The sequence below is a fragment of the Tetrao urogallus genome (assembly GCF_951394365.1).
Source record: "Tetrao urogallus genome assembly, chromosome: 10".
Classification (NCBI taxonomy): Eukaryota; Metazoa; Chordata; class Aves; order Galliformes; family Phasianidae; genus Tetrao; species Tetrao urogallus.
In genome coordinates this window covers 17,786,558-17,812,780 of record NC_136823.1, presented here as the reverse complement: position 1 = coordinate 17,812,780, position 26,223 = coordinate 17,786,558, and the positions used below count along the sequence as shown (strand labels likewise).

General features: G+C 38.1%; 1 protein-coding gene across 1 annotated transcript in view; it reads right to left on the bottom strand.

Moving 5' to 3' along the window:
* Positions 1 to 26,223, bottom strand: part of CNTN6 (contactin 6) — a gene marked incomplete at both ends in the record, with an annotated part of 101,272 nt that overhangs the window by 62,072 nt on the left and 12,977 nt on the right. The window contains 2 exons of the mRNA XM_079540244.1: positions 9,705 to 9,880; positions 17,336 to 17,462. Coding sequence (XP_079396370.1) covers positions 9,705 to 9,880; positions 17,336 to 17,462 — 303 coding nt within the window. The remainder of the gene's footprint in view (positions 1 to 9,704; positions 9,881 to 17,335; positions 17,463 to 26,223) is intronic.

Genomic DNA, 26,223 nt, shown 5'->3' with positions numbered 1-26,223 from the left:
TGAAGATCTAGGTTCATAAGGGAGAGATCTCTAACCAGATAGCCTTCCCTAGTGGCAGTCAGCCCTTAAATGACATCTAAGAGAGGTGCAGCCAGGCTGCAGCCCTTCTGCTCACACAGCTGAATTGCCTTCAGCTGTGCTCCCAGGGCTGACCGGGTCCTTTTCCCAGATGCTCAATCAGTGGTTCAGGCAGACTCAACAGTTACCACAGTTGCACTCATCTGCATTTTTTTTCTTAATATAAAACTATCTTTAAAGAGTTCAACTTGTACACCAGCACACATAAAAGCAGGAATGGTTTTCCTGGGATTTGAGAATCACTTTTTAAACTTCTATCACAGGAACAAAAAGTAATTGCAAGTAACAACTCATTCCTTTCAGCCTCTTCGCTGTGTGTTTCAAGTTCCTCAATCTGCTCAGGGATAGGTGTAAACCTTCTTGATTGATTTGGCTTAAGAATGGGCATAGGACATCTTCATTTCACTGAATAACAAACAAGGAAGCTGGGAAATTTTGATATATAAAATTGTTACAGACAATTAGAAAAAGTTCAATTCATCATCTTACATAATTACTAACAATTCATCTGAATTATTGTAATTTCATGCTTTCTTGAATTTTTGATTTTTTTTTTTTCCATAAGTGTTTTGTCATTACATAATCCCAAGTATTATAGTTGGAATTGCTTGTTATTGAAATGTGCAATGAATGCTAAGGCATTAGATGCAAGAAGACTTTATAAATCAGCTCCGCTCCTGAGGATGAATCAATAAACTTTTCCACATTTCGGTGGGGCTCTGTCAAATTGTGATGTATTGCATCTGTTCCTATTTCTTCTGCTTCTCCTATTGGCTGTGATGTATTGCAATAGGATCGGTGTTACTGGATGTGATGTATCACAATAGAAATTCTCTTGTAGCGAAACGGGATAAAATTATGACCTCAGCAGTTTTTAAAAGCTCATTGTTATGATTTGCTATAAGCATTTCTAACACCTGTGGTATGGGCTGACAATTAGTTACCTTCACTTTCCCTTGACTGTAATAAATTAAGGGGCCCATTGGTAATTCTTGGCTTGAACTCCAGGCCTGATTCAGAGGTATAAGGTTTGCTGCAGGTGCAAGTAGAAATCCTTCTTGCTTCCTTATCTCAACTTCAAGGCTTTCCCATACTTGGACATAGTTTGGTTTTGTGTTGTTATTTTCTTTTGCATACAATGAACTAAAACGCATTAGACACAAACTGAGTGAGCTCTTTACCAAAAGATTGTGATAATCTTTTTCAGATCTCTCCAGGAGAACTGCATTCAGAAGTCCCTTGTTTCTGCTCAGTCCTGTGGTACTGAATAGCTCGTTAGGAGATTAGCACAAATCTCTGTTAATTTAGTTACCAGTAGAGTGTGTTAAGGAAATCTTTCTCCAAATGCTTCCCAAGGGAATGGCCACTCGCACTTCCTGTGACTTTCACTGTTAAGTAAACTCTCTTCTCAGCTTTTAGAACTGTAGTAAACTTGCTAAACAAATCCTCCACCAATTCCTTTGTCCTGATAATAGTGTCAATACTATTAATCGTTTCCCTCCACCATCTAATCTCAATTTTTTAAATGTTCTAATTGATTTTCCATGAATTCAATTCCACAATTAAGAGCTGTGTTATCTCTAATTAAGGTGTCTGAAAGCTGCTTAGCATTTCCCATTTCCTGATTTTTAAATACTTGTGTTTTCCACTAACTACGTAACCAGTTCAGTTCCTTCCTACTGAAGTGTGTGAAAACCTCTGCTCTGTCAGTGCTGAAGCATTGCAGGGACTGCAGGACTTGAAGGACCTGAATGTCTCCTTTCATCAGGACAGGTTAAAATTCAGCCATAATTCACTTTTTTTTTTTTTTACTTGTTCCCCTGTGCATCCCATTCTGCTGAGAAGAGAAGGCCACCAGCAGAGCACTGCTGCCAAACCCAGAATGAAATGTGCAGTCACCAGATCTTGTCCTTTTCCAATGCTGCATAATCGACCAAGGACCTTCATCAGGGCTTCTTTATTTAGTTAAATTGCTTTGGAGCTTCTAAGGGGAGCGGAGCTGTAATTTACACATTAGGATGCACACTGGCCCCAGGTCTTCAATTCAGCTTAAATGGTATGAATAGCCAATCCAGGCACTAATTTTCAAGGTGGAGAACAATAATTTCTGCCACAGCCTGATTGTCTTTTTCAATTAAAGAGTGAAAATGCCCTTTACAAAGTAATATCAAGCTTCTCTAGAGGAAAAAATGGAAGGTCACAATTAAATTAAACGGAGAGAATGAGGGGGGAAAATCCCAACTTGGTTTTTGTTCAGGCACCAAGAATCCAGTGCGAAGAAACATATGCCGTGAAGCTGTGCTGCTGGTCTACATCTGCTTTTTGTTATTTTTTCCCCTTTTAGAGATTTAGCAGCATAAAATATTCAAGCTTTCTTTTGATCTGAACACAGGCATCGCACAGAGCAGTAAGTGTTGCTGCAGCCTTAGGGCTCTTACGCTAAATTCCAGCTGCAGGCTGGAGGCACAGTGGAGGATCCGGCCCTCTCAAAGGGAGGGGGCCATAAGAAATTCATTTTTTAATATTTTATTCCCTAACAGTTTACTCACTTGTCACAGCAGAGTTCATTTGTCACCTGTCATCACAGAGTCACTTCGCCGTCTGTGTGAGTTTTCTCCAGATTGGAGTGCTCTTAAAAACAGATTTCTCTCTCCAGTGCAAATCTCATGGGCCAGATTTCTCCCTGACAGAGCTGTGCTGCTTTGACTGACCCACACCAAGGGTCGCCTGGGCCCCTTGTGTCCATCCACCTCATGGCAGAGGTGCTGACTATACCCAACATTGGCTTCTTTCATCATGTGCCTTGAAACTTTTGTATTAGACAGGAACATCACAGAAATAACTAGTTAATTACATTACTTTTAGTCAGTAAACAATTTAATACTTATGTTCTTGTTCTCTCAAGCTTCAATCTATAATTTTTGGGGGCTTTTTGTCAGACTAAAGAATGAGGGAGTTGATGTGGACACTATGAATGTTTCATTCAAGAACTTATTGGAATTTAAGTCATATCGTCTGCAATGGAAATAGGGCAGATAAAAAGAAAATCACCCAGACTGCAAGTACAGACTGGTTTTATCCTTCAAAAATATTAAATTTTATTAATCAGAATCTAACATCTTTGGGACCTGCCACTGCTTTTTTTCCCTACCACATCTCAATCACATATATTGCTTTTCCAATACAACTTGCAGCCAGCTGATTTAGGATAACCACTTTTATAGGAACTGCAGAATAGTGAGTAATATATAACTAAAAGATAATCTTCAAATACTTATGCATTCCATATTACTACTTTATCTGAGTAGCCTTCTGCCTGTAAAGCTCCTTCCAACATCTCTGTAATGGATGTCTCCATTTTAAAGATGAAAAAATTATTGTATGAAAGGAGTGAGATATAGGTATAAAAGAAGTTTAAGCAACTAAAAATTAGACACTGGTGCAACTCAACCCGATAGGATGAAAGAGCTTTCACAGAGTGTGCTGATGCAGCACAGCCTTGAATGGTGGTTAGACTCACTGAGAGAGATGAGTTTAAAAGCATTTGAGAGAGAAAAATGCATCTGGGGTCTGTGATGCTGCCTGGTCTGGTGCCATCAAACGAAAGCAGAATGATGCTGCTATCAGCTCTGGTTCAAGTGTTTAATGAGAAAGGGGAGGATGTGACTGTGTGATGTTGATTCGCTTGAGATGGGCTCTGGGAACACATAGGACTCGAACCTTTAGGGAAACATCTGATAAAATAAAAGTGCTCTGCTATGTAGACATCCCCTTATCTTCTGGTTTTAAGATTTCAAGGTGTTCTTTGTGTCTTCAGGAACATCCAGATGTTTGCATAATCCTATTCTTGTAGTATCTGAGCTTTAGAACAGAAATGCTATCATTAGCTTGCCTGATCCTGTCAGCAAGCAGGGGAACCTGTCCCAGGCTCCTGCTTCATCACTGCTGAAGGGTGGCTGATGACTCTTTGAGCCTGAGTGTGCATAGAATGCTGTGAAGAATAAATGCTGGAAATCTTAGCAGACAAACAGGTGAACACAGCGAGGTCTGGTATGGTTTTTGGTCTTTGTGCAAGGATGCTGCATCAGTTATAGTCAGTTCTCTGCAAGAATTTTGCTTAAAGCAACCTTTTAAGGAAACACAATGCCCAGATTCAAGGTGGCTGGAGCAGTGCATAGACCCATTTTGAAGCAAAACATGGCAGGATCCCATCATGTCTTTCCTAATTTTGTGCAGACTTGAGGAGGAGGACGGAAAAAAAAATAAATAAATTTAAAAGAAAGCCTGAGGTTGCTTGGTCTGCTCCATGGAGAGCATCCATTAAGGCAAAGGCTCTGGTGCAGAGCTGCTGCAAGGAATGTTGGAGAACTGGCACAAAGTGTCCATAGCAATCAAAGCTGATAAATGAAAGTTCGGTTTGTTTTTACTCCAGGCTGAGTTCTGAGAAAATATGGGATGTATTTCCAAGTAATAATCTGATGGTATACTTAGTATGATTCATTTTATTCAGAAGCTTGCTCTCTACCTGCCTTACAAAGGGAAAAGCAAATGCTGCTGCTGCAGCTGTGTTGCATTGTTTGACTAGTTAGGAGCCCAGAAGGCAATTTTGAGCTGTAAGCCTATTTAGACAGGAGGGATGACAGTAGCATTTCCATCCTCCAGACAGGATCGTTGCTACTGCAAGCTGCATTTTATTCTCACCTGCCCACAGAAAGATGCAGATTGTGAGGTGTTGCCAGGGCCATTATGAGGGCTGTGTGAGCCACTGCTCCCTCTGATTGTCCACACATCTGCACGTCAAGATGTGTTTCTGCACTATGTGTAAGGCAGACTTTCAAGAGTAAGAGGTAAGCAGTACTACTTTGCATTTGGAGTGTTCCTGGAGAGGACAAGGGAATGCAGTACATCAGGAAGAAGTTATTCAGTGAGCAGTGTGCCATCCCTGCACCGCTTCTCAGTGCTACCTGAGCACTGTTGAGGAGCACACAGCTCCTTCTGGATCAGCAACAAGTTGCAGTGCTCACTTTTCAGCACGAGCTGCAAGGCAGCCTGATCAGCATGGCAGCCCTGCCTGCTGATGAATTAACACTCAGCTTAAGGATTGAGACAGCTTTGCTCAGGGTGGTAGTTACAACATCTTGCATACCTTCTAATCAAATACAATTGTTACAGGGGGATTTCTGGGCACACACAACACTGAGGTACAGCCAGTGCAGAAAAGTATGTGCTATTCAGACTAGAATCCATGCTGGCGCAGACTTTGCAAATTCAGACTATCTGATCTGATTTAAGTGCATTGATTTTTCCATTTTCTATTTCAAAGCATATGCTACAAGTAAAAAGGGTTATGACATTTTGAGGCATGCTGTATTGCTTTGTGATGTTTGTGTAATTTGTGTGCAGCCAAAGGTAAATAACATGATGAAGTAATCAGATGAAAAGTGGGCTTTCATGCTAGCTGAGCATCTCAAAGACAGTCACTCTAAAAGGGCTTTGCAAATGCCTCACACTGTCACAATCTAGCAAAGACTAAATGGACTTGATTGCTTTTAATCTTTCCTCTAAAATGGTTAAATACTACCAACAGATTGTTATTTTTCTTCTCAGAATGGAAAAACTCTGTCCAAGAGGAATTATTGCCTCTTCAATTTGTGATTTCAGCAAAGCTGTGTCATCATTTGTCTTTCTGATAAAAGGCACTTGGGATCTCCAGGTTTCTTCCAAGTGTTCCAAAACCATCATTCTCATTCATGGTGCCCTGAGCACGTCCTCTCTGGCCAAGAGGAGGGAGGATGTATGTACTTAGAAAAACACTACTTAGAAAAAGGCAAAAGCAAAACCCCTGACTGCTCCACTGAAAGCCATGAGAGTATGACTGCATCCCAAAAATGCCGAGGAACAGTCCTTCCTTACTCCGTAGCAGTGGGGGAAAAAAATGTTTGTAAGAGGTCTATTGTCCTGTGTTGTTCAAGACAAAATGACTAAACCTATTCTTGAATTTAAATTCTCATCATTGTTTCTCAGAATTCATGTTTAATTAATGAGACCCGAGGTCTGAGAAAGCTGCAATCCTCACGACATTCTACCAGCAACACTGGAACAACGGGACCGAGAATCTCATTTAAGATCCCCAGCCAACCAAATGTTTTCAATAAGGACTGAATTTTTTGGGCTTATGTCCTGAATGCTTATGGATCAGGTTCACATATGATTCTTTCTCATGGGAGAGTACTGTTTTTCTAGTTTGTTCAACTGCATTTCTTATTCCTGCTATTCATCTCTTAATGTCTCTATCACATATACACATGAGAACTAAAAGAGTTACTAACTGGCCAGGACAGTCTGTTTTACTGCAACTAGTTATGGAGATTTCCCTCAAGACCAATTGCTTGCATACTTTTACTTAAAACTGATGAAATAATTAAAACAAATCCCCTGTGTGCCTTCAATACAATTCTGGTTGCAGCAGTATTAAACAGTTCTCTGTAACAGGTTTGTTTGTCTTTTCATTAAGGTGTGAAATGCAATTTAGAAGACCTACATTAATAAGAACAGATTTATGCAGAACACCTCATCAATACACGTGCAGGTACAGCTTGGTTGCCTTTGCCCTCTCTTTTACTCTGATTTGAAGCTCTGCTGGTGCCCTTGTGTTGCATTCCAGTAACAAGTGTGGAGATGGAAAAGCACAATGCAGGTGTGGTTGTGACTTGGGAGCACATCTGGGTGAGGCTTCAGTGCCAGGCTCTGGCTTCACAAGCTGAGGTTTGACATCCAGGTTTCTCCTCCAGCCTGCACATCTAGATCACCAACTTCATTGCTTGCGGGACACACACTAGCTTTTCAAAATGTACTGCTTGGGTAGCTGGAGATGCACAGGATTTATAGGGAGCTTTCAACTTTATTTATGACAAAACAAACCTTCACTGTGAAGTACGAATAACACAGGGCTGCCATGCTATGCATCCTGCAAATGCATTTATGTGCTCCTGCTCTGCTCTCTCTCACTGGTGCTGTCTGTCATTTTCAGCCTGTAGCTTTAATAATCTATGCCACCTCCTTCTGTACAATTCCTCCTGCAGCTTTCATTTGACAGCTCTGTTTTTAATAGAGGATAAGCATGAAACTCTAGCTGAATCTGAAGACATATTTCTAATCTCATACAGCATTTATTTTGCTTCTCAGAGAGCTTGCTATCTTGAAGAAAGGAAAAAGTATTTTTCACATATTGAGATGTACAATAGGTTTTCCAAAGGTATCATTAATTCAAACTCCAACTCAAAGTTACCTTGTAATAAGAAGACAAATGCATAAATGCTGTTACCCAGATAATAGGCTTGATTCAATTATTTATCATGGTGACTGCTGTAACATGCCAGTCCCATTCAGGGAAGAGTCCCATTTTGTTTGGTACTGAATGGAAGTGTCATAACAACAACATTCCTGCCTGCCCAGATTTTAAGATGTAATCTGTAGTACTGGCTGAAGCAAACATGTAAATTGGATGTCATCATGAAAATAAGAAACAAGGAAATGTTAACTGTAAAATAACTGTTTCGAGGTAATTTGTTCCACTATTCTTATCAGGTCATTTTAGCATTTTCTACGTACTGTGTTTTTTTTCTCTTGTAAGACAAGTAAAGACTCAAACTTTTAAAGTGGTATCACTGAACTGAAGCATTTTTCTGTATGCTTTGGGTTGCAAATTTAAATGACATTTCAATTCATCTGTCCTATCTCTTTGATATGGGAAAGGATGAACACTTCTGTCTCTGGCAATGGAAAAAGTGCATACTTCTTGGAAATGGGATATTTTTACTGCTATGCAGCTAGAGGATCAAAGCAGGATGGGAGCTGTAGTTTTGTCTGCTGCCATGGACAAATGAGCCTCCATTTTGTTGTGAACTGCTCCCTGCAGTAACTTTGGGAAGAGTCTTGGTGGGAGCCTAGGAAAAGGAACTGCTTGATATTTAGCCCATCTGACTGTCCTGTATTGGCGTGAGATACTGAGATACTAGGGAGTTACATGCTTCAGAGGGAATGCTTCACCAGCATGGAGTATTAAAGTCCATTTTCTAGCAAAGAGTTTCTCTAGTTGCTCGGGAGCATTGATTGAATGATGTTGGAATACACTTTGCCTCAGGATGGCTAGAAATCCACAGGTAAACCAAAGTGCTTCTGGGAGTTTGAGTCAGGGACAGATTTTTCCAGAAGAAGTTGAAATTAGTGAGGAATATGAGATGCTGCACAATGACCGGAGCCTCTTCATCTTCCACTTTTCATGGATATTCCTTTTTTTTTATATTAAGATTTCTTTTTTTTTTTTTTTTTTTTTTTCTCCTTTGAGTCTTCATGTGAAGGTGTTGCTTCTCTTTAAGTCTTTTCCCCACTCCTTCCTGACCTCTCATGCTTCCTTCTGGGTTATGGATTCCACAGTTAATCCTGAGGCCACCCGTTCTTCTTTAGAACTAAACCAGGATTTGTTCTGTCACTAAACTCTTCTTATCTTCAAGCCTCGAAATCATTTCCCATATAGAGAAGCGGCTTACAAAGATGCTTCAGAAAAAGTGGAAAAATAATGAATCAAAATTTTGCTTTCCATCTGACCAGCTTCTGGGAATCAAAAGCTCTTTGAGAAATTCAGGGTAAAACATTATTAAACAAGACACTAGTGATATACCATTTGATCTGCTCCACTAAAAGAGAGTCTGTGAACCATCCTGACCTCTAATGTCTCCTTTGTATAACCCCTGTGACACAAGATTTGCTAGAAGTAATGGAAGAAGATTAATAATTAATACATTTTCTGGTGTCTGAAATAGCGGCACAAGGTTGGCTTTCGGCACATGTTTTATTAATGAGGTTGAAAACAATTGCTTTCTCCCAGCAACAGATAGCTCAGGCTTTGATACTGAAGAAATCGGAGTGGAAGCAATATCAGTTTTTTGGAGGTGGGTTATTTATTTATTTGTTGTTTTCTTTAGCTGTGTTTCCCCAGGGCATCAAAGCAGTCACCACACGTAAGAGGTGCAGAAAAGGTTGTGAAGTTGTGAGGAAGTGAAATGGGGAGCAAGGCTGAAATAAGATGTAAACTGGCTCAAGACAGCATACGTGCTCTGTCCAACTGAGCTGAAATACGACACACTGCAGAGCCTAGCAGCATCATTTTGCATGCTGTGTAAGGGGAGAGAGTTTTACTCTGTTAATATAACAAAATGTCAGTGTGGCAATTAGGGGAATAATGTTTTGTACCCTTCCTTGTGGACCTCCTCATGCTAACTAACTTTCAGACACATTCCCCCCACACAACCGTTCTTACCTGCAATGCAGCACAGAAACCAGTCTTTAAAAAGTGGAAACACCTCTACTAAGTGAAAATAACTGCATTCATCTTTCTTTAGCTTTCAATTTTCTAAAAGTTACTCTTGTTCCTGAGGGCTAGCAGCCATCAGATATCTGGTTTTGTTAATAACATTTACTAGAAATGATTTTTTTAAAGAATAAGCACTGCTGAACTAGGCCAAACCTTTTGAACAGAATCATCAACGATTCTTTAATTATCCAATATATTATCATTCATGCACATAATTAATAATGCTCTAATAAATATGATCTTCCCAACTTACATGCAAATTGAAGCTTTGCCTTCCTGCTTAGAATTGTTCCAAATGAATTTGTGGCCAAACACTGGTATGTTCCAATATCCTGTTTTTTACGTGGGTTATTGATTGCCAAGCTGCCTCCAACCAACCTGTAGTGATAACTCATGGTAAGATCAATATCTGTGCCATTTTGCTTCCACCTTTGAGGGGAAAAAAATCAAATTATGCTTATAATTTACAGAGCCTATTCATATTTATCTTAAGTAGCGTGCTGTAGCACACCTGTAATGATAAAAATGTGGTTAAATATCAGAAAATTATATCATTTTTCACACAAGACTGCTGCTTATATCAATCTTGATCATGTCAATAATTCTGTCCTTTGAGAAAAAATCTTTACTGCTTTTGTGCTCGTTGCCAGTGTTCATCCAAATGTCTACAAAAAGTAATTATAACTCAATTATAGAAACTAAATTACCCATCAGACTGATCTTATGGCATGTTCCTTCACTGAAGCTACCATATTTTTTAGGACATAAACGGTATCCAAATATGTTTTATGGTCTTTACAAATGATGTCATAAATTTGGTTACAGAAATGATGTGATGATATAAGTCAGGAAGGATTACACTTCAGAGGACAGAGGAAAACAAGCAGAAGTCTTCTTGCTGCAAATTTAAGATGGATAGTTTAATGATGATTACAAAACTTGATTTGTCTCAGCGTTAAGTAGAAAATGGATGGTGTCTGCAACATTACAAATGTAAAAATGATATTTATATTACGAAGAAAATAATTATTATCTGTTTTAATTTGGAAAAAAGTGTGGATTTACCATTATTTATGTAAGGGCTGAACTCTCCTTGCTCATGTGAGACCCAAAGGAAAAATAAAGCTCCTCAGTCACCAATGTCTGCAAGCTTTGAGCATGTTTGTGCCACGTTTTATGTTATGAGCAGCCCTAATGCTCCATAACCAACTATTTTTTTCTCCTAATTTGATACCATGTCTTCAGCCCATGTCAGTGCTGTTGGCCTATAAGAGTGTGATGCTGACCCCTGTGTAGGATGCAAAGACCACTGAAGAGTCCACAAATGAATTGTCTCCTTGTTAGCTGTCAGAAGGATCACAGTGGAAAAAAATGTGTGTTTATTTCTTTTTCTTATAGACTTATAGACAGAGAGGGAAGCATGGCAGACTTGTTTGCACAGTTAACAATTTGAAGCAAGCTTGCATTATAACTGTAGTCCTGGAAGATGTGACCTGGGTGCACAGCACAGTGCTTTGCTCCTCACAATCAGAGACCTTTCTCAACACAGTCAGACTGTGCAGGTGGCCACTTCATGAGATGGAAAAGCAGCGCTGTGTTCCAAAGGAAGTCTTGATGAACTTGTATAGAGGAAGAAAAGGCCTTGACCTTTGAAGTGGGCACTTGTTTCCAAAGACAAAAAAATAACTGATAAAAATGGGAAATCAGTTGACTTCTGTTTACAAATTCTAACGAAACAAATTCTAAACGAACAAATTCCAATTAAACAAATTTTCCAGGTCTGCCAATTACTGCTTCCTCTTTCATGCATCCATTAAGAAATTTAGAAGCAGCAGTGGAATATGGGTAATTCTTTCTACCAACTGCAGCTGATTTTTGACCCCTGTGCACCACTGCTCTATTCCTTTTTTTTGTTTTTGTTTTGTTTTTTTGTTTTTTGTTAATGTTTTCCCCTACTTGGCCTGGATTCTTGTTGCTGTTTTGGTTTCTTTTATTTGTGTCTTTATTTGTGAAGAGAAAAATCTCAGCCAGTGCCCCTCTGTTATAAAGCAGTGGGAGGATTTTGATCATTTCACAATTTGCATACAATGCATGCTCTCTCTGTTTTCAGTTCTCTAAGATGGGATATTCTGGTATTTAGTTCGCCATTTCTCTTTAATTTCTGAATCAATCACTGAAATAACTGCTGTCATCATTACATGGTTCCCAATTAAGCTCTATAATTGTTTTTCAAAACACATGCAAAGTTGTTGGCTTAGTTGTCGCAAATGAATTCTTCACAGTATCCCAATAATCATTCTAATCACCATGGTACAATGATTATTAAACTGTGCATATAGATCAGGGGTTCATCTCCCGGAGTGGGCTTTTTCCTAATTAATATGTTTACATCACTAAAAGAACAGAATTAATGAATTCATGTGATAGGCAACGATTTAATGACTTTCTGCGTTCTGCAGTATGGGGTCTAAAGGACAGAAAAAAAAATTCTTTGAAGAATTATTTGAAGAGAATTTTAACAGGTTCACGTTAAGGCACAGGTTGCCTATGTATTTTCTGGAGATTCTTCATGCTACCATTGCAAAATTCTTTCAATCAATTACAGGAAATGCATCCTGGACCAATCGTTACAGAATCTAAACTTATTAAAATGTGCTCTCTTTTGAATTCAGTAGTTCGCTGGGAATGTATGACTTCTCAAATCCCATTAACACATCCAGGTATTAAAAAACAGCAGTAAAAATATGCTCTATGTGTTTTATGAATTAATAGAATTGATTGTCATGTTCTCTCTGTTTTAAAATCCCACTTTTTGAAACAGTCATAAAATGCTCCCAATAAATCCCTCACTGAATTAACTACTTCAGAAGCATATAAATGGAACAACACCCCATTCATCCCATCTTGATTTAAGGACCTCAAGTGATAGTCTGATTTCTCTTGTTCTCCTTTCTTAAATTGTCCCATTATCAATTTATTCTGATATTTGAATGTACCACAATGCCAACATTTTTCAGAGTATGAAATCTGCTTCAGTGAGATAAACTTGGTAACCTATGATCTTTGTTATTTTAGTTGTAAAAAAAAAATGTTTTTTGACATGAGATTATGTTTTCTGAGCAATACAATTCTATGCAATGGAAATGAAATTCTGTGTAAGGAAAATGAAATTTCAAGGTGCATCAGTTTTGGTAAAACAATCAATGTGGGCTTGTTGAAGCAATTAAGGAATTGGTATAAGATTCTTTTTAGACAATGCGCAAATTTTTTAATGTAATCTTTCATTAATCTGCTTTTCTTGTCTTTCAAGAAAGGCACATAGACAGGACTATAAGATATAAAGATAGGACTATAAGAATTGACTGCTGAAAGAGAAATGCTTTCTCCAGCTCTGCATGTAAGATTCTAGATGTTTTGCAAAGCATGCATGGCCATGCCATGATTTTGTACCAATCACAGCTGGAACTCTTCTTATTTGCACCTTTCCCTAATTTTGAACTGCCTTCTCCCTGATATAAAGAAGATATTTTTCTTTCTCACAGTTCTCACAAACAGAAGCCATTGGAAGGAAGAAACATTGTTTTCATCCATTTAAAAAAACAAAACAAAACAAAACAGAGCAATGTGTGAACCATCACATATTTCTTCTAATCATTACATCTCCACGGCTGTTTTGTGCAGATCAACAAAAACAGATATCTAAATCAGATTTTTATTGAGGTGGAAATACTCCTTTGATAGAGTAATCTCTACGGGGATTGTTAAGTCAGATCCCTCAAATTATTATTTTAATGCTTGGTGGAGCTCTGCTTTGAGGAAGATATATTTACGTTAGGCTGATTGACATTTGGGAGGCATAGCTTATTCTCTCCCTAGGAACAATAGAAAGATCATCTCTGACCTGATCATTTCAAACAGAATTATTTTTGGTAAAAATAAGGGAGAGGAAAGCACATCAGAGGCTTTTGGAAATCAAGAAGGATTGTTGAGAGTAGTACTTAATAAAGGAAAATCCTTCTATGTGGGCTTAAAAGACTCTGCTTGTTTTCCTTTGTTTTTCCAACTGAAGAGAGGTTCTATAGTAAGCAGTAGTAGACAACAAAAAGTAGACAACAACCAAGATCCCCAAAGTATGAGAATCTTGTCTTCAAAAGGGGGACATGGAATGGGATAGAATCAATCTCTAGACTGATTTACTGCTCCATTTACTCTGCCCTCTGTTCTTACAGAACTTCAAAATACCTGAATTTTAGAATCAATGGTACTTCCATTCATTTCAATGAGCTTTGGGTAAGGTTGCAAGCTCCGTGCCCTTATCTCTACCCTGCTCTATTTAATCCAATCGTTGCCTGTCCTGAAGCCTTAGCAGCATCTTCTCCTAGAGTCACAAAGGCTATTTGGGACTTCAGATTTATCCCCACTTCTGAGTTATTTCCCTCTATTACCACTTGACTCATTACTGAATGGATGTGCATTTCTCAACAGAGAACTAGTGAGAACAATTAAGTAATCAATGTAAAAATAAATTGACAGTACCCAATTTTAGTTTGCATAAAATAATGTAAAAATGAAATAAAAACAGCATGGACATATGCATGCGTGATTCTTCTAATAATCTTTTCAGGATACTGTTGTAACAGAAGTACTTATTTTTAAAGTATTCATTAAGTGTTCTATGTTCCTGAAGTTAATTCCATTCTAACAGAAAGTGCCTTGCCAAGTCTCCTGAAAAGTAGTTGGATTTTTATATTGTTTCCATAGAGGCCAAATACATAATATACAGTTTAAAAACTATTGGCTGAATCAGAAAATAGAGCTTGTGAAAATTTTTAGTTCTACTTCAGTGCTGAAGCAGGCTCTACAATGAGTCAAGGGACATTTGGCTCAACAAGCACAACCACAGGGTTGGCATCAATTCTTCAAGATTATGAGTAAGATAAAAATAAACCCAGAGTTAGTAGGAATAATCTACAATCCTATGCAATTTTTACAAATACCTTTTATGATATTTGCAATCACTGTAGTCTTTCTGCTATGTCTTCTTTGCTTTTATTTGACCGTTACAGTTCTGTTGTGGGGCGCTTTGACTTGGATTGAATTTGAAACTCTCTATCTTATTTTACTGCCTCATTCAAAGTTACGCTTAAATATTGAAGTATTGTTCTATAATTAATCCAAGCCATCCTTGGATTTTTTATTTTCTTGAACAACTGATTGCTCTCTGTGTAGATCTGGAGGAGGAAAACCCAAAACCTTGGTTTCAAACTTTTGTGAAAATATTAGTTTACATTACTCAGAACCTGAACTCGGTTACTTCTGAACCTAAGTTCAGAAAAAACGTGATGAGTTAGAACTAATCACCAGAACACTAACAGGAAATGTCAAAATACTGCAGAAAACACGAGCTTCGCAAGCTCCAGGCACCATCTCTCTTTTTCTGCAGTGTGGAGGACAGCTAGCTCTATTAAATGGAATGACTCAATGGAACAAAAATGTGGAACAGCGGTGAAATGTTCATGGATAGCCTGTAAGTAGAAAAAAAAAAGGTAAAATTCATTTCTTAAGGTAGCTGATAAGCTTTCAATCAACTGTGATAAAACAGCTCCAGTACACAAAATTATAAATCTAATTTGAAAGGTTGTGTTTACCACTGGAATCACACAGAGAAAGAGCTGAAATCATGTACCTGATATTAGAAACACTTGGCTCAGAAGACATCATAATAGATTACAGGATGGTACTTAAGGGGATATTTATCTAGATTTCCCAACACATGCGCAAAAAAATGCAGATGTTTCTCTATTTTTGTTTCCTTAGTAATCTGATCTATGTTTGCTGCTATTTCCAGGAGAGGCAATCAGTGTCTCTCTTCTTTCTGTCCTTAGGCCTGACTCAACCCTATGCGATTCTTGCATTGTGATTTCCCAACATGTGGGATTTTGAAACGAAGTTGCAAAAGGTCATCAATATATTTAATGAGTCTTTAAGAAGAATGTGATACAGTACATAAAAAATAAGATTTTCAGGAACTGCTAAGCATTTTTCTTTAAAGGAAAGGTTCTAATCGGAATATTTATTCATGCAAATAGTTCCTAAATAGCAAATCAGTTTGGGCTTAACTTTATTCCTATTGTAGTGCTTTTAAATTTATGAATCAAGGAAAAGTCTTGCTGTAGTCCTTGCTGTTCTTTTCTATCACTCAGCAAAGGATATTATTAAAATTTCATACTGTGCTTGATTTATCTAAAATTGTTGGAACTTCAAATATATGGGCTCAATCCTTATCTGATAAAACTGACATTAGCTCTACTGAAATCAAAGAAATGTGCTGAAGACTTCCTGTTCCTTTCAAGTCCTGGTAAAAAAAACTCTCTAGCTGTTGTAGCAGCAGTAATGGTCTGATAACTTCTAATTGACCTAGATGGGTCAGGATCCATCCCCAGAGATTGATCTGGTCTTACCAGAGCAACTGAGGCAAAGGAAAAAAATGAATTAATTTGAGGACTGATAGAGAACATAAGAAAATGGAAGGGAAATAGGAATATTGGATGCCTGATGAGAGGAGACATCACAGCTCACCCACCTAATGAAATCTGCTGTTACTATTGACTGTGGATGTGTAAAGTCTGTGGGTTGAATGCACAAATTAATAACTTCTACATGTCACTGAGGAAGCTGCCTATATAACTGGATATGAAATGGACAGATGACATGAAACAATGGATGACAGTGTTGAGAACTGCAAAAATGAATGTGGATGAGGATTTCTTCTCATACAAAGAGAAATAGCATTGGGAAAAGGTGATAAAGTATTTCTTTACTGGCACAATACTTGGAAACAACCTAATACATGAAGCACAAAAGCCAAATTCATAATTAATAGTGGTACTGTACAGGGAAAACTCTTTGGTGAGCAATTAAAAGCTGTAGAAGGAGTAGTGGAGTAGCGTCTAAGTATTTGGTAGGACACGCAATTTTCTTTCACATCCTCAATGAATTAGTTCTTGTTTTTCACTTTCCTTTTCCCAGTCCATTAGTTTACTCTTCTTTTCTGAAGAAAGCACTGTCCTTTTTTTTCCATACATCTAGATTTTCTTCTTATTAGACTCAGGCTTGCAAACCCTTGTGCATCAAGCTACATTTTAAGAGGTGAGTCCATAGTTACTGAATAAACAAACATTCCTACGTACCAAGGTTATATTAAGTGAGTCTACGGAGCGTTGTAAGCTAGGTATCAGAGCTGTGCCTTGCTGTTTCTCTAGATAAACACTATAAATATATACATGAAATCTTAGAATTAGGAATGGGCAAGGATGTTGCTCTTTTGCTTTCATAGCATTTATAGATGTGCAGAAAGTTTTAGCAAATATAGATGCACAGCATCTCCATTTTCCCATTTTTCACAGCTATTCTGTGGATTCAGAAGTAATTTTGTAGGTTTTAAAATACTTTGGGGACAATTTTCAGTGCTAGGCTTTATTTTCCTCTGTCAATTTTCTTAACAGTAGACTAGCAAAAATATTTCCCTTTCATTTTCTTTACCCTAGTAGCTTTTAAATTTTCACCATTTTCTTCCTCTTCCCCTCAGATGTTCTTTTGAAGTAGGCTTCAAATTACGTGATGTCGTACCTATATAATTTTATATATATACGTTTTCTTTCTGAAATAAAAGCAACAAATGTGAACTTCTTTCAGTTTTGAGTGCAAATGAGCAGTTCCAAGGAAAAGGAGCAAACCCAGCCTCAAAACATGGCTGCGGGGTCAAGATTTCCTGCTATCACCTGGCTTGCCTTGAGGATTTGCCACGCAATGAAGTCCACTTCCGATTAAAAACATGGTTAAAAGATTTACAGTGAGATGGTATTTTTCCAAAGTTGACTTCACCTGTAGTTGGGGAGGGGAAATCCTTTAGCTGTACAGTTCAGTAGGACTTCTGGATTCACTGAGCCCATGGAATAAGTGATATCATATGGCTCTTGGATGAAAATAGGACCATGTAGTGTTTCTTCCCCTGCAAAACAAAAACAATTATTTAAGATTAGACAACTTCAGCATGTCCTTACACATAAAAGTGTCCTTTGGTGTCTTTTCCTTTTGGTCAAAAGTTAAGATCTGCTATTATATTCAGCAGAGAGAGCACCTCCAGACATTTTGCCATTAAGGAGGAAATATTTCAACCCTGATTGATAATAAAATCACATATCCCAGGTGTAGGTGATTTATTGAGCAAATGACAGTGCAAACCACCTTCTCTGCATGTCTTCTCTGGAAATTATACAGCCATGTACTAAATCTTCTGCATCTACCTCATGCATATGGCTTAGATTGAGACTGGAAGCAAAAATGGATGGTGTTCCATGTGTTTGCAGTTTGTATCTCCCTGCTCAGCTGGTGAAGTGCTTCAAAAGGCAGGCTGCTCTTTGTTTAAGGTTCTCGTGCCCTGTGAGAACACAGAGAGGGATACTGAGCACCTCTCGCAGGCTGGCAGAGCTTCTGGGATGGAAATATGTCATGGTGCTGGCCCTGGCTTTCCATCTCTGGCCTCTTCCTGTTGGTGGGACCATGAGATCTTTTCCTTCTCCTTACTCTTTCACCACTTCTGGTTGAATGGTACTTTTGTATAATATATCTGCCTTCGTTTCAAGTCTACATTTTTTTTTCCCCTCAGTTTTGGGCTCTTTTAGAAGAGTGATAGCATAAAATAAAGTTGGATCATTCATCATGCATTTTCACTAGAACCTCTTCTTGTTGCTGACCTAGAGAATCTAATCAGGGCTTGCAATCACAAAGGGACAACAGACGTGGGCTCATCCAGTGGATCATCCTCTATTTCTCAGATAGTTTTCACAAATTCAAGAAACCCAGAAAGTTTGTAGTACAGTTATGCAGGTATCTTGGGAGAGACATGAATCTAAAGATTGGTAGCTCTTCAGTTGTGTTCTGGAAGCAATGTAAATGCGGGCAGTAATCATGTCTGGTTTTATTCACCTGTTTTAGCTGTTTGTCACTAACAAGAGAAGGAACATACAACGTATTTCGTCACAGCCACTGCTTCACCCCACCTTCTGGATTCATTGCAAGCATGGGTTGCCAACTGCAACCTTCTTGCTCTATAGCCCTGTAACCCCTAAAGGATTTTCTAAGCTGCTGCAAATAGCTCTTATTCAGCTGACACTAGCAGAGTTTCTTCCTGCATCCCTGAAGACCAGCAGCTGTCCTGATGCATTAACTCAGCTTGTGCCCCAGGCAGTTCTCCAAGCTTCACCCCAGCCAGGTCAGCTCATCACTGGCACCACATCAACCCAAGCGCCTTCTTCAAGGCCAGGAGTGACTGCACACACTGCACGTCAAGAATCAGATCCTCTGTATCAGCTTTCAGCTGTATACATATTCAAGTGCTTTTGTACTTTTCAACCACTTCGATGTATTTCCTCTAGATCGGAAAAAAAAGCCAGATCAGCACTGTTGTCAGCTGTCATCATTTTCTGACACTCAGTGCTTTTCTGAGAGTCCTAATCCTGGAATTGTATGAATAATTTGATTCATCTGAAGTTTTATTTTTAAAATGTAATTTTTTTTTTAATTACTTATTTCATCTCTTAGATATTTTCAACTAAACTGAAAAGTTAACGCCGGCCTTTTTCCAGAAGTAAAATAGTTTTCTACTGATGAATGTGGTCAAACTGGATCTATAAGAAGGAACATCTTGCAAGAATATTGAATGATGATCAAAAAAATTTTCACACATAAGTTTTTTTGACCACTTTAAGAATGGCACCTTATAACCACAATGTTTTCTACACATCTTAACATTCATACCCACTTCCACATGTCAGTTACCCAATTTACTATGTGTATCCTTCAGAAACTCGGAAAGTCAGCACAGTTCTGTGATTTCATGAGCACTATCTGTGAGAAATATCCTTCAAAAGAATTGGAGTAAAATTCAAAGTAGCAGTCAAGGAAGATTGATTTGTTTTATACCACAATAGGTGTTTGGCTGGGCACATCTCTTTTTAAGAATATCTCATGTTATACAGGAAATAGCATGGACATGCCAAAAAGAGAAAATACATCCTTTCTGTTTAGGATATAAAGTCTGGCTAGTAAAAGATCTGAAATGAGCTAGTGGTTTGAAGGCTGAATATTATATGTGATGTTATAAGTGACATAACAGACCATAAAATGCACTAAATCACATAAAAAGTATTCATTTCCATAACTTTCTCATTCCACTGAACTTTGTAGGCTATATGTGAATTTAATGTAGGCTCCAAATATTTTCTGACTTATCTGTAACTACTGGACATTTGGAGAATTTGAAGCAAACCCAATTAAAGAAGCTTTAACTCAACTATATTGAAGGCACTATATTACCTTGCTGTTAGCAAATGGTGGGGTTACTCAGTACCTAAAAGGTAAGAATTTCAGCCTTGTATTTCAGCCCTTAGGTCAGTCTAGAGTTTAAATTCACATTTCTTTTTATTCTTCTTTTAGGAGTCTACGGTATTAGAGAAAGTTTCTGCAGGAAAAATTAATGTTTTGTATCTCACAGTATCACCAGGTTGTTCAGATAGATTATACATCTTCCAGTATGTATTCAAGAGCCCAAATCATTTTTTTCTCTGCTTTGCAATTTCCCAATCAAATGGTTGTAAAGCAAACCAGAATTTCTTCTATTTCTCATTAAGCCTTTTTATTTGTCTGTTTTTGCAGATTTCTGAACATCTTAGTTCTTCTAGCTCCTTTAAGAGTCCCTAATACAACACAATATTGAATGAGGAACCATGGTTTACACGTACCCTAACAGGCAGCTCCTTTATGGCAGACATGTTGCAGCATCTGTCACAGAAATATTGTCTATGACTTTTTGTGAAGGTGGCTTCATGCTATTATTTTGTTTTCTTTTTAATATCCTTTTCTTGCTGCCTAATCCGTAACAGAGAATACCACCAAGTTTGTGAGAAATGAGGTGCACTTTCAGAGCCGATGGCGTACTTTAAGTCCATCTCTTATTTATATGAAAGGTCAGATTGGTCATATCTAATTTCCTGATGCATCCTTTTGCATTTGGTGTAGAGAATGGCCATATATTTCCCCTCTATTCTCCAGAATCACTGAAAGCCACCATGATTTCTCCAAAGATACGCATGACAAACGAATCTCTGTAGTATTGTTTGCTTGGAGCCACGCAGTAGGCTTGGAGGGGTTGTGCTGCTGCCTAGGCAGATATATTAGTGTATACTTACTGAAGATAGTACGAAAAAAGAGGCCAGAATAACAGTAAAACTTGTAGACTAAAAAGCTTCTAAATGCAAAACTGCCATAATTCACATAAGCAAACCAGATAAGGAGAAATTTATCCAGGCTATTAAGTTCCAGGAAGGCTGTAAATTCCAGGGGTAGTGAGTTTCTAATGAATCTTTCGTAATGTGCCTTAGATAGAGCCTCATATCTGATCCAAAACATTAATATGACTTTATGGGCCAAGGCTGACAACTGATTAAGAGGCCTCTTTTAAATCAGCTTGATAGTAAAACACCTGTCAGTTCTAGTATAAAGGATGGGGCATGTGAGTTAGAGACCTCCTTGTAATGACAGCATAAGTAGAGAAAACTAGGAAAAATCAAAATGACTTCAAAATCTGTCTAATTTTCTTCAAAACTTAAGACATCAGTAAGTTTTAATTGGAAGAGGGGGGAATTTATAGAGCTCACAGGTCTTTAAATATGATTGAGTCTTTACTGGCAAATAACACTGGGGCTTCTGCTTGAATCTTGACAGAAGCTGAATGGAATGATTATTTTTGTCATCCAAAGCTTGGATCTGGTAGCTCAAGGACATTAAGGAGGATGACTGATGGAAAATGAGAGGTAATGGATGAGATGCTGTTTCTTAGCAGGAAAGTGTGAACTTAAGTAACGCATATCAGTGCAAGGAATCACTGAAAGAGAAGATGGGAAAAGAAGTGAGAAGAACAAAAGGGCCATGGAAGCATTCCTAGAAAAAGGAAAAAAGCTTGTCAGTATTACAGGTAATGGGAAGCAGGCTACTCTCCTTTCCCTCTCATTCAGTTCTTAATCAGAGAGTGAAGCGGGAGACTTATATACAGAGAAACGAGATTAGAAGAGATGTTACAGGTTTGAGCAGGCAGAAGCAACCTAAAACCTGTAGGATTTTCCCAAAGGGCCTTCAACTTTCATGTGTTTTCTCCTTTCAGACACTGATGTACAGAGCTCTAGAGACACTGGGTTCCTTTCAAGTTGCAGCTTCTATCGAAAAAGTCAAACTGGGAGTAGTGGTGAAATTCCACATTGTCTCTGTTATCAGACACCCAAACCAGAAAGACACTTATCTGCCTGTGATGTAGGGAGAAAGGTGGGCGTCAGGGCGGCACGCGGGGTGAAGTCCTGGCCCTGCTGAAGTCTGAAAAACTCAGTAATGAATTGAAGCTTGGTGCTCGAGCCCAGGTTTTCTTTATGAAGCCGTCTATAAAATGACAGCCAGTGGTGCAAGGCATCCCTTTCATCTGGGATACAAGCTCTGTGGGCCAGCAGACAAATAGTGAGTGTAAGCAGGTGAAAGGAGCCGTGCAGCTCCTCCAGCCCTGGCAAATGGTACAGAATCATTAAAAGCAATCCCATATCCCTGACCTTTATTCTTTGAAAAATATTCACTGACTCCATTCTCAGGTTATATTCCAACTCTGCATCTTCCCTAGGTACTTGGGCGTGCAAACAAGCAATAAATGTGCAAAAATGACATTAATTACTAACAGCCAGCTGACAGATTTGCCAGAACCTTACATATGAAATGACACTGTAATATATCGCAGCTAATAATTATTATGCAAAAATGACTATAGTCTTGAATTACGAGCCTTGCCCATGCACAGTGACAAAAGTTTTGTCCAAAACTAAAGCTTCAAACACTTTTTACAGTTTTATTATGACAACCACTATTGCTTTAACTGTTAAGCACACTTTTTTTTAATATAATTGGGTATCAGTGAATTTACTCTCCACCTGTGTTTTAGTCTAATAGACGCATGCCTTCTAATTCCAAATTAATTAATGATAGATCTCTAAATGCCAAATTTGATGTCTCTCATAATATCCTACTGAGTACTGCAATCAAACCTAACCCCGCATTTACATGATGTTAACAGCATTCAATTCAAAAGCAAAATATTCCCAAAATATTCTATTCCATAAGTTTAAGCTACAGTGTTGTACAATTGCTCATAACTGATGCACTCTGAATGGTGTTTTGCTGATTTCTACTCTTGGCTACAGATGAACACAGATTTAGATATGTGTAAAAACACTGTGCTCCAAATATAGGGCTATGGGGAATATAAATACCACAATATATGAATTATATTAACACAATATTTAATTAAAAATAACAAGCAGGTAAGGAAACAATGTTAGAATTGCTAGCCATGCATGACTTTGTGGCCTTTATGGAAAGATTTTCTGAAGGCTTTTGTGCTGCCGTGCAAGATGTAGACAAGATAAAGGAAGCCTTTTCATTTGTGCAGGTGATTTGTTTTATGTCATGAACTTGGCCATGTCCTTCAGATACAGAACTATTGTGGAACAGACATCTAATTACAGAGACAAATATCCACAATGAAGTTAGAGGGATGTGTCTTTATGATGTATAGTAATCTTGACGTGCACTCTTCTCAATGAAATTTCATTAGTTTTTGTGTTACTAGGCAAGATGAATAAATAATAACGAACCTTTTCCAATCTACTGCACAAGCACTTTGTTCACTGTAATTTCGGTTATAAGTGAGACTTAGATTCAATGACAGATACTGTTTGCTGCATTGTACTGCTGTGATATTCGTTTGGCACTGTTGCCAAACTGACTGAAGGCTTAATTCAATAATTCGCAATACAGCAAAAGATAACAGCTATATCGTGTACTATCTTGCCAGTTAAACAAATCCAACACTGGTTTTTTGCAACTGTTTTTTTTTTGGTGTAAAATTTAACTATGATTTACTATCTTAATTAATTAAGCTCAGATAATTTTTACCACTGCTGATGTTGGTCAGCTCCACTTTTTTTTGGTGATGACCCCAAAGCTCCATTGCCCCTATTGACAGATGCACAGCATAAATTGTAAGAGACAGAATCATTAGCTTCAAAGAGTACATAACAACTCAGCAAGCTACAGAGTTCTTACACTCAACATGAAAAACAGACAAAAAACCCCAACTGCTTTGTGACAAATTTCTTCCAAACTTCATGCTCAGAGTTGTTTCAGTCTTTTCATTAAGCATCTTGCCTTGCATCCCTAATTCCCATCCAGTGACTCCGGAGACAGAGACAAAAAGGAATTGCACCTCCACCTCCATCCTGCAGCTCCTGAGCGTCTGTTGGGGAAGGAACAGCCCTGTCTCTCTTTTCTCCTTTTTCTATGTTAGGATAAACTGTATGAGCAGTTTCAAGGACTTGGAATGAAATGCTTTATTACCCTGCTCCCCGCCCTCTCCACATTCTTGGCTGAAGTATCCGAGACAACCAAGTCTTTAAACCTTCAAGATCATTTACACAAATCTTTCCTGGCACCTTTCTTCTTTCCCACCCTATGGCAGAAAGACTTGGGTAATCTGTTGGGAAAATACAAATCAAATACAACTACATTTATAAGAATATGTCTTTTTTTTTTCTTTTTCTTTTTTTTTTTTTTTTTCCCCAGCATGACTGTAATTCCAGCATAGAAAACACTCAGCAGCCTGATGGGTGCTAAGTTTGGCTAACGGTTTTATGGCTGGCAGTAGATATAGTTTCATGCCCCATCAAGCTTTTTCTTTTCCTATTTAGAGAGTCAACTTATGAGCCAAAGTGCTTTGAAGTCAGTGAAAGCCTTTCATGAACTTCAGTGGGCACTGAATCAATCCCTAATGAAGAGAATAGGTACAAGTGAAGCTCCAGTTCTCCGTGTGTGTGAAAACACTGTGCTATGTAACTTACATTTAGACTATACTTAAATGCATACATAGCACACATAGAATCTTATAAGAAAAAAAAAAAAGCATATTGCAAGGAAAGAGGGAAGAACATATCTTTGCTCTTCTATGAGTACTGGCTTTATCACGTGCAGTAAATGATGATTGATTCACTAAATACTTTTGTGTTCAAAAGCAGTACCAATTCTGTGTGCAAGAGCTATTGGATATCAATGCCAGCTGCGTTATTTTCGCGCAGATACTTAGCAGCAAAAATCCAGCCACATTAGAATGAAAAAGAAATGATGAAAAGGGCGAGTTTGCAAGTAGCCTGAATGTACTAAAGCAAACAACAATTCCTCTTTTGTTTCCAGAGAGCATGCTTTGTAATTCCCATTTATGTTCAATAAGAAACATGTCGTAATGTGAAGCAGTGTTTTGTTTTTTGCAGTATTATGACTCCCAGACCTTGTACAAAGCTAGATACAATCACCATTATAGGGGACCTAAATTGGAGGTGGATGTTTAAGCTGTGTGTACATGTTATTTAAATTCTGCTTATTTACTTTAAATAACTGGAACTAAAAGGCTGTTTCATAGATGTTAGCTTTTCCCACCAAGGCTTAAATAGCAGGCATGAATGAGGCAGGAACTAGCTGTAAGAACTTGACATCAGAAACAATATTGTATGCATATAGGAAGGTTCATATTCCAGAATAATAATAAAAAAATAATAGAGATCATGAAAAGAATAAAAGAAAGACATGTGGAAAGAATTTATACTTCTGGCACAAATTATCACCATGGCAGAACTCTTTAGAACATAGGAAAAAGGAATCCCAGACTGCCACTCCTTGTTTGCCAATGATTGATAATTGGGGAATAAAATCTTGGGAAAAAAAATCAAGGTAGTGTCAAGCCAGACAAGATTAAAAAGGTTTTTATTTTCTTACATATAGTTGAAGGGGAATACAAGAGGTGTTTATAACATTTCTAAACCAAAGGAAGATCCTAATTTAAATTACATTTATCAAGTAAGGTATTATCTCACATACGCTGTGATGACTGATTCTCGTAAGCTTGTTGTCACAGAATTGACACTACTTTAGTAGACTGAAACTAAACGTGGAACTTAAAATTAAACTAGATATCAGGTCTTGTTTATTTCAATACTGATAACTGGCTGGTCAAAACACTCAGGGTTCGAGCAGAACTATCTCCACGTTTCTCCTAGCTCCTTGCATTGCTATGCAGATTGAGAACATCTGTAGGGCAAGGGCATGGCATGCTCCTCTGCTCTGTGTTCACAGTCCCAAATAAAATCATTCTGCTTCTGTACTGCTTTGTATGTAGTATGAAAGTAATACAGTATTCCAGCCATAGAGCATCTCTGCTCTCTCACTCTTCTCTAGGTGTCTGCTTTTGTCTGACTGCCATTCAATAGGTTGGATGCACCCTTGATATGAACCAGTATTCTGTAGAATCACCTGCAGATCTGGTTCATCCTTAGGTTGCTTATAGTTGATTTTTATAATTTTGGCATTCTAGGAAAAACAAACAAACAAAAATCCTGAGTGTCATAAACAGCAGAAGAGAAATAGTGATGTAAAAAGCCTCTATCTCAGAAAAAAAAACTGGTTGGGATTTCATGGGACGCAGCTCCACCATGAGACATTCAGTGCATTCTGAAAACCAGCTGATAACAGGGAGGTGCAGTATTTCCCCACAAAAGAGTATCATAACCCATCTACTGTGGAAAATATTGGACAATCTAAAAAAAAAAATTGCACTGTGTGTTTTGCTATTG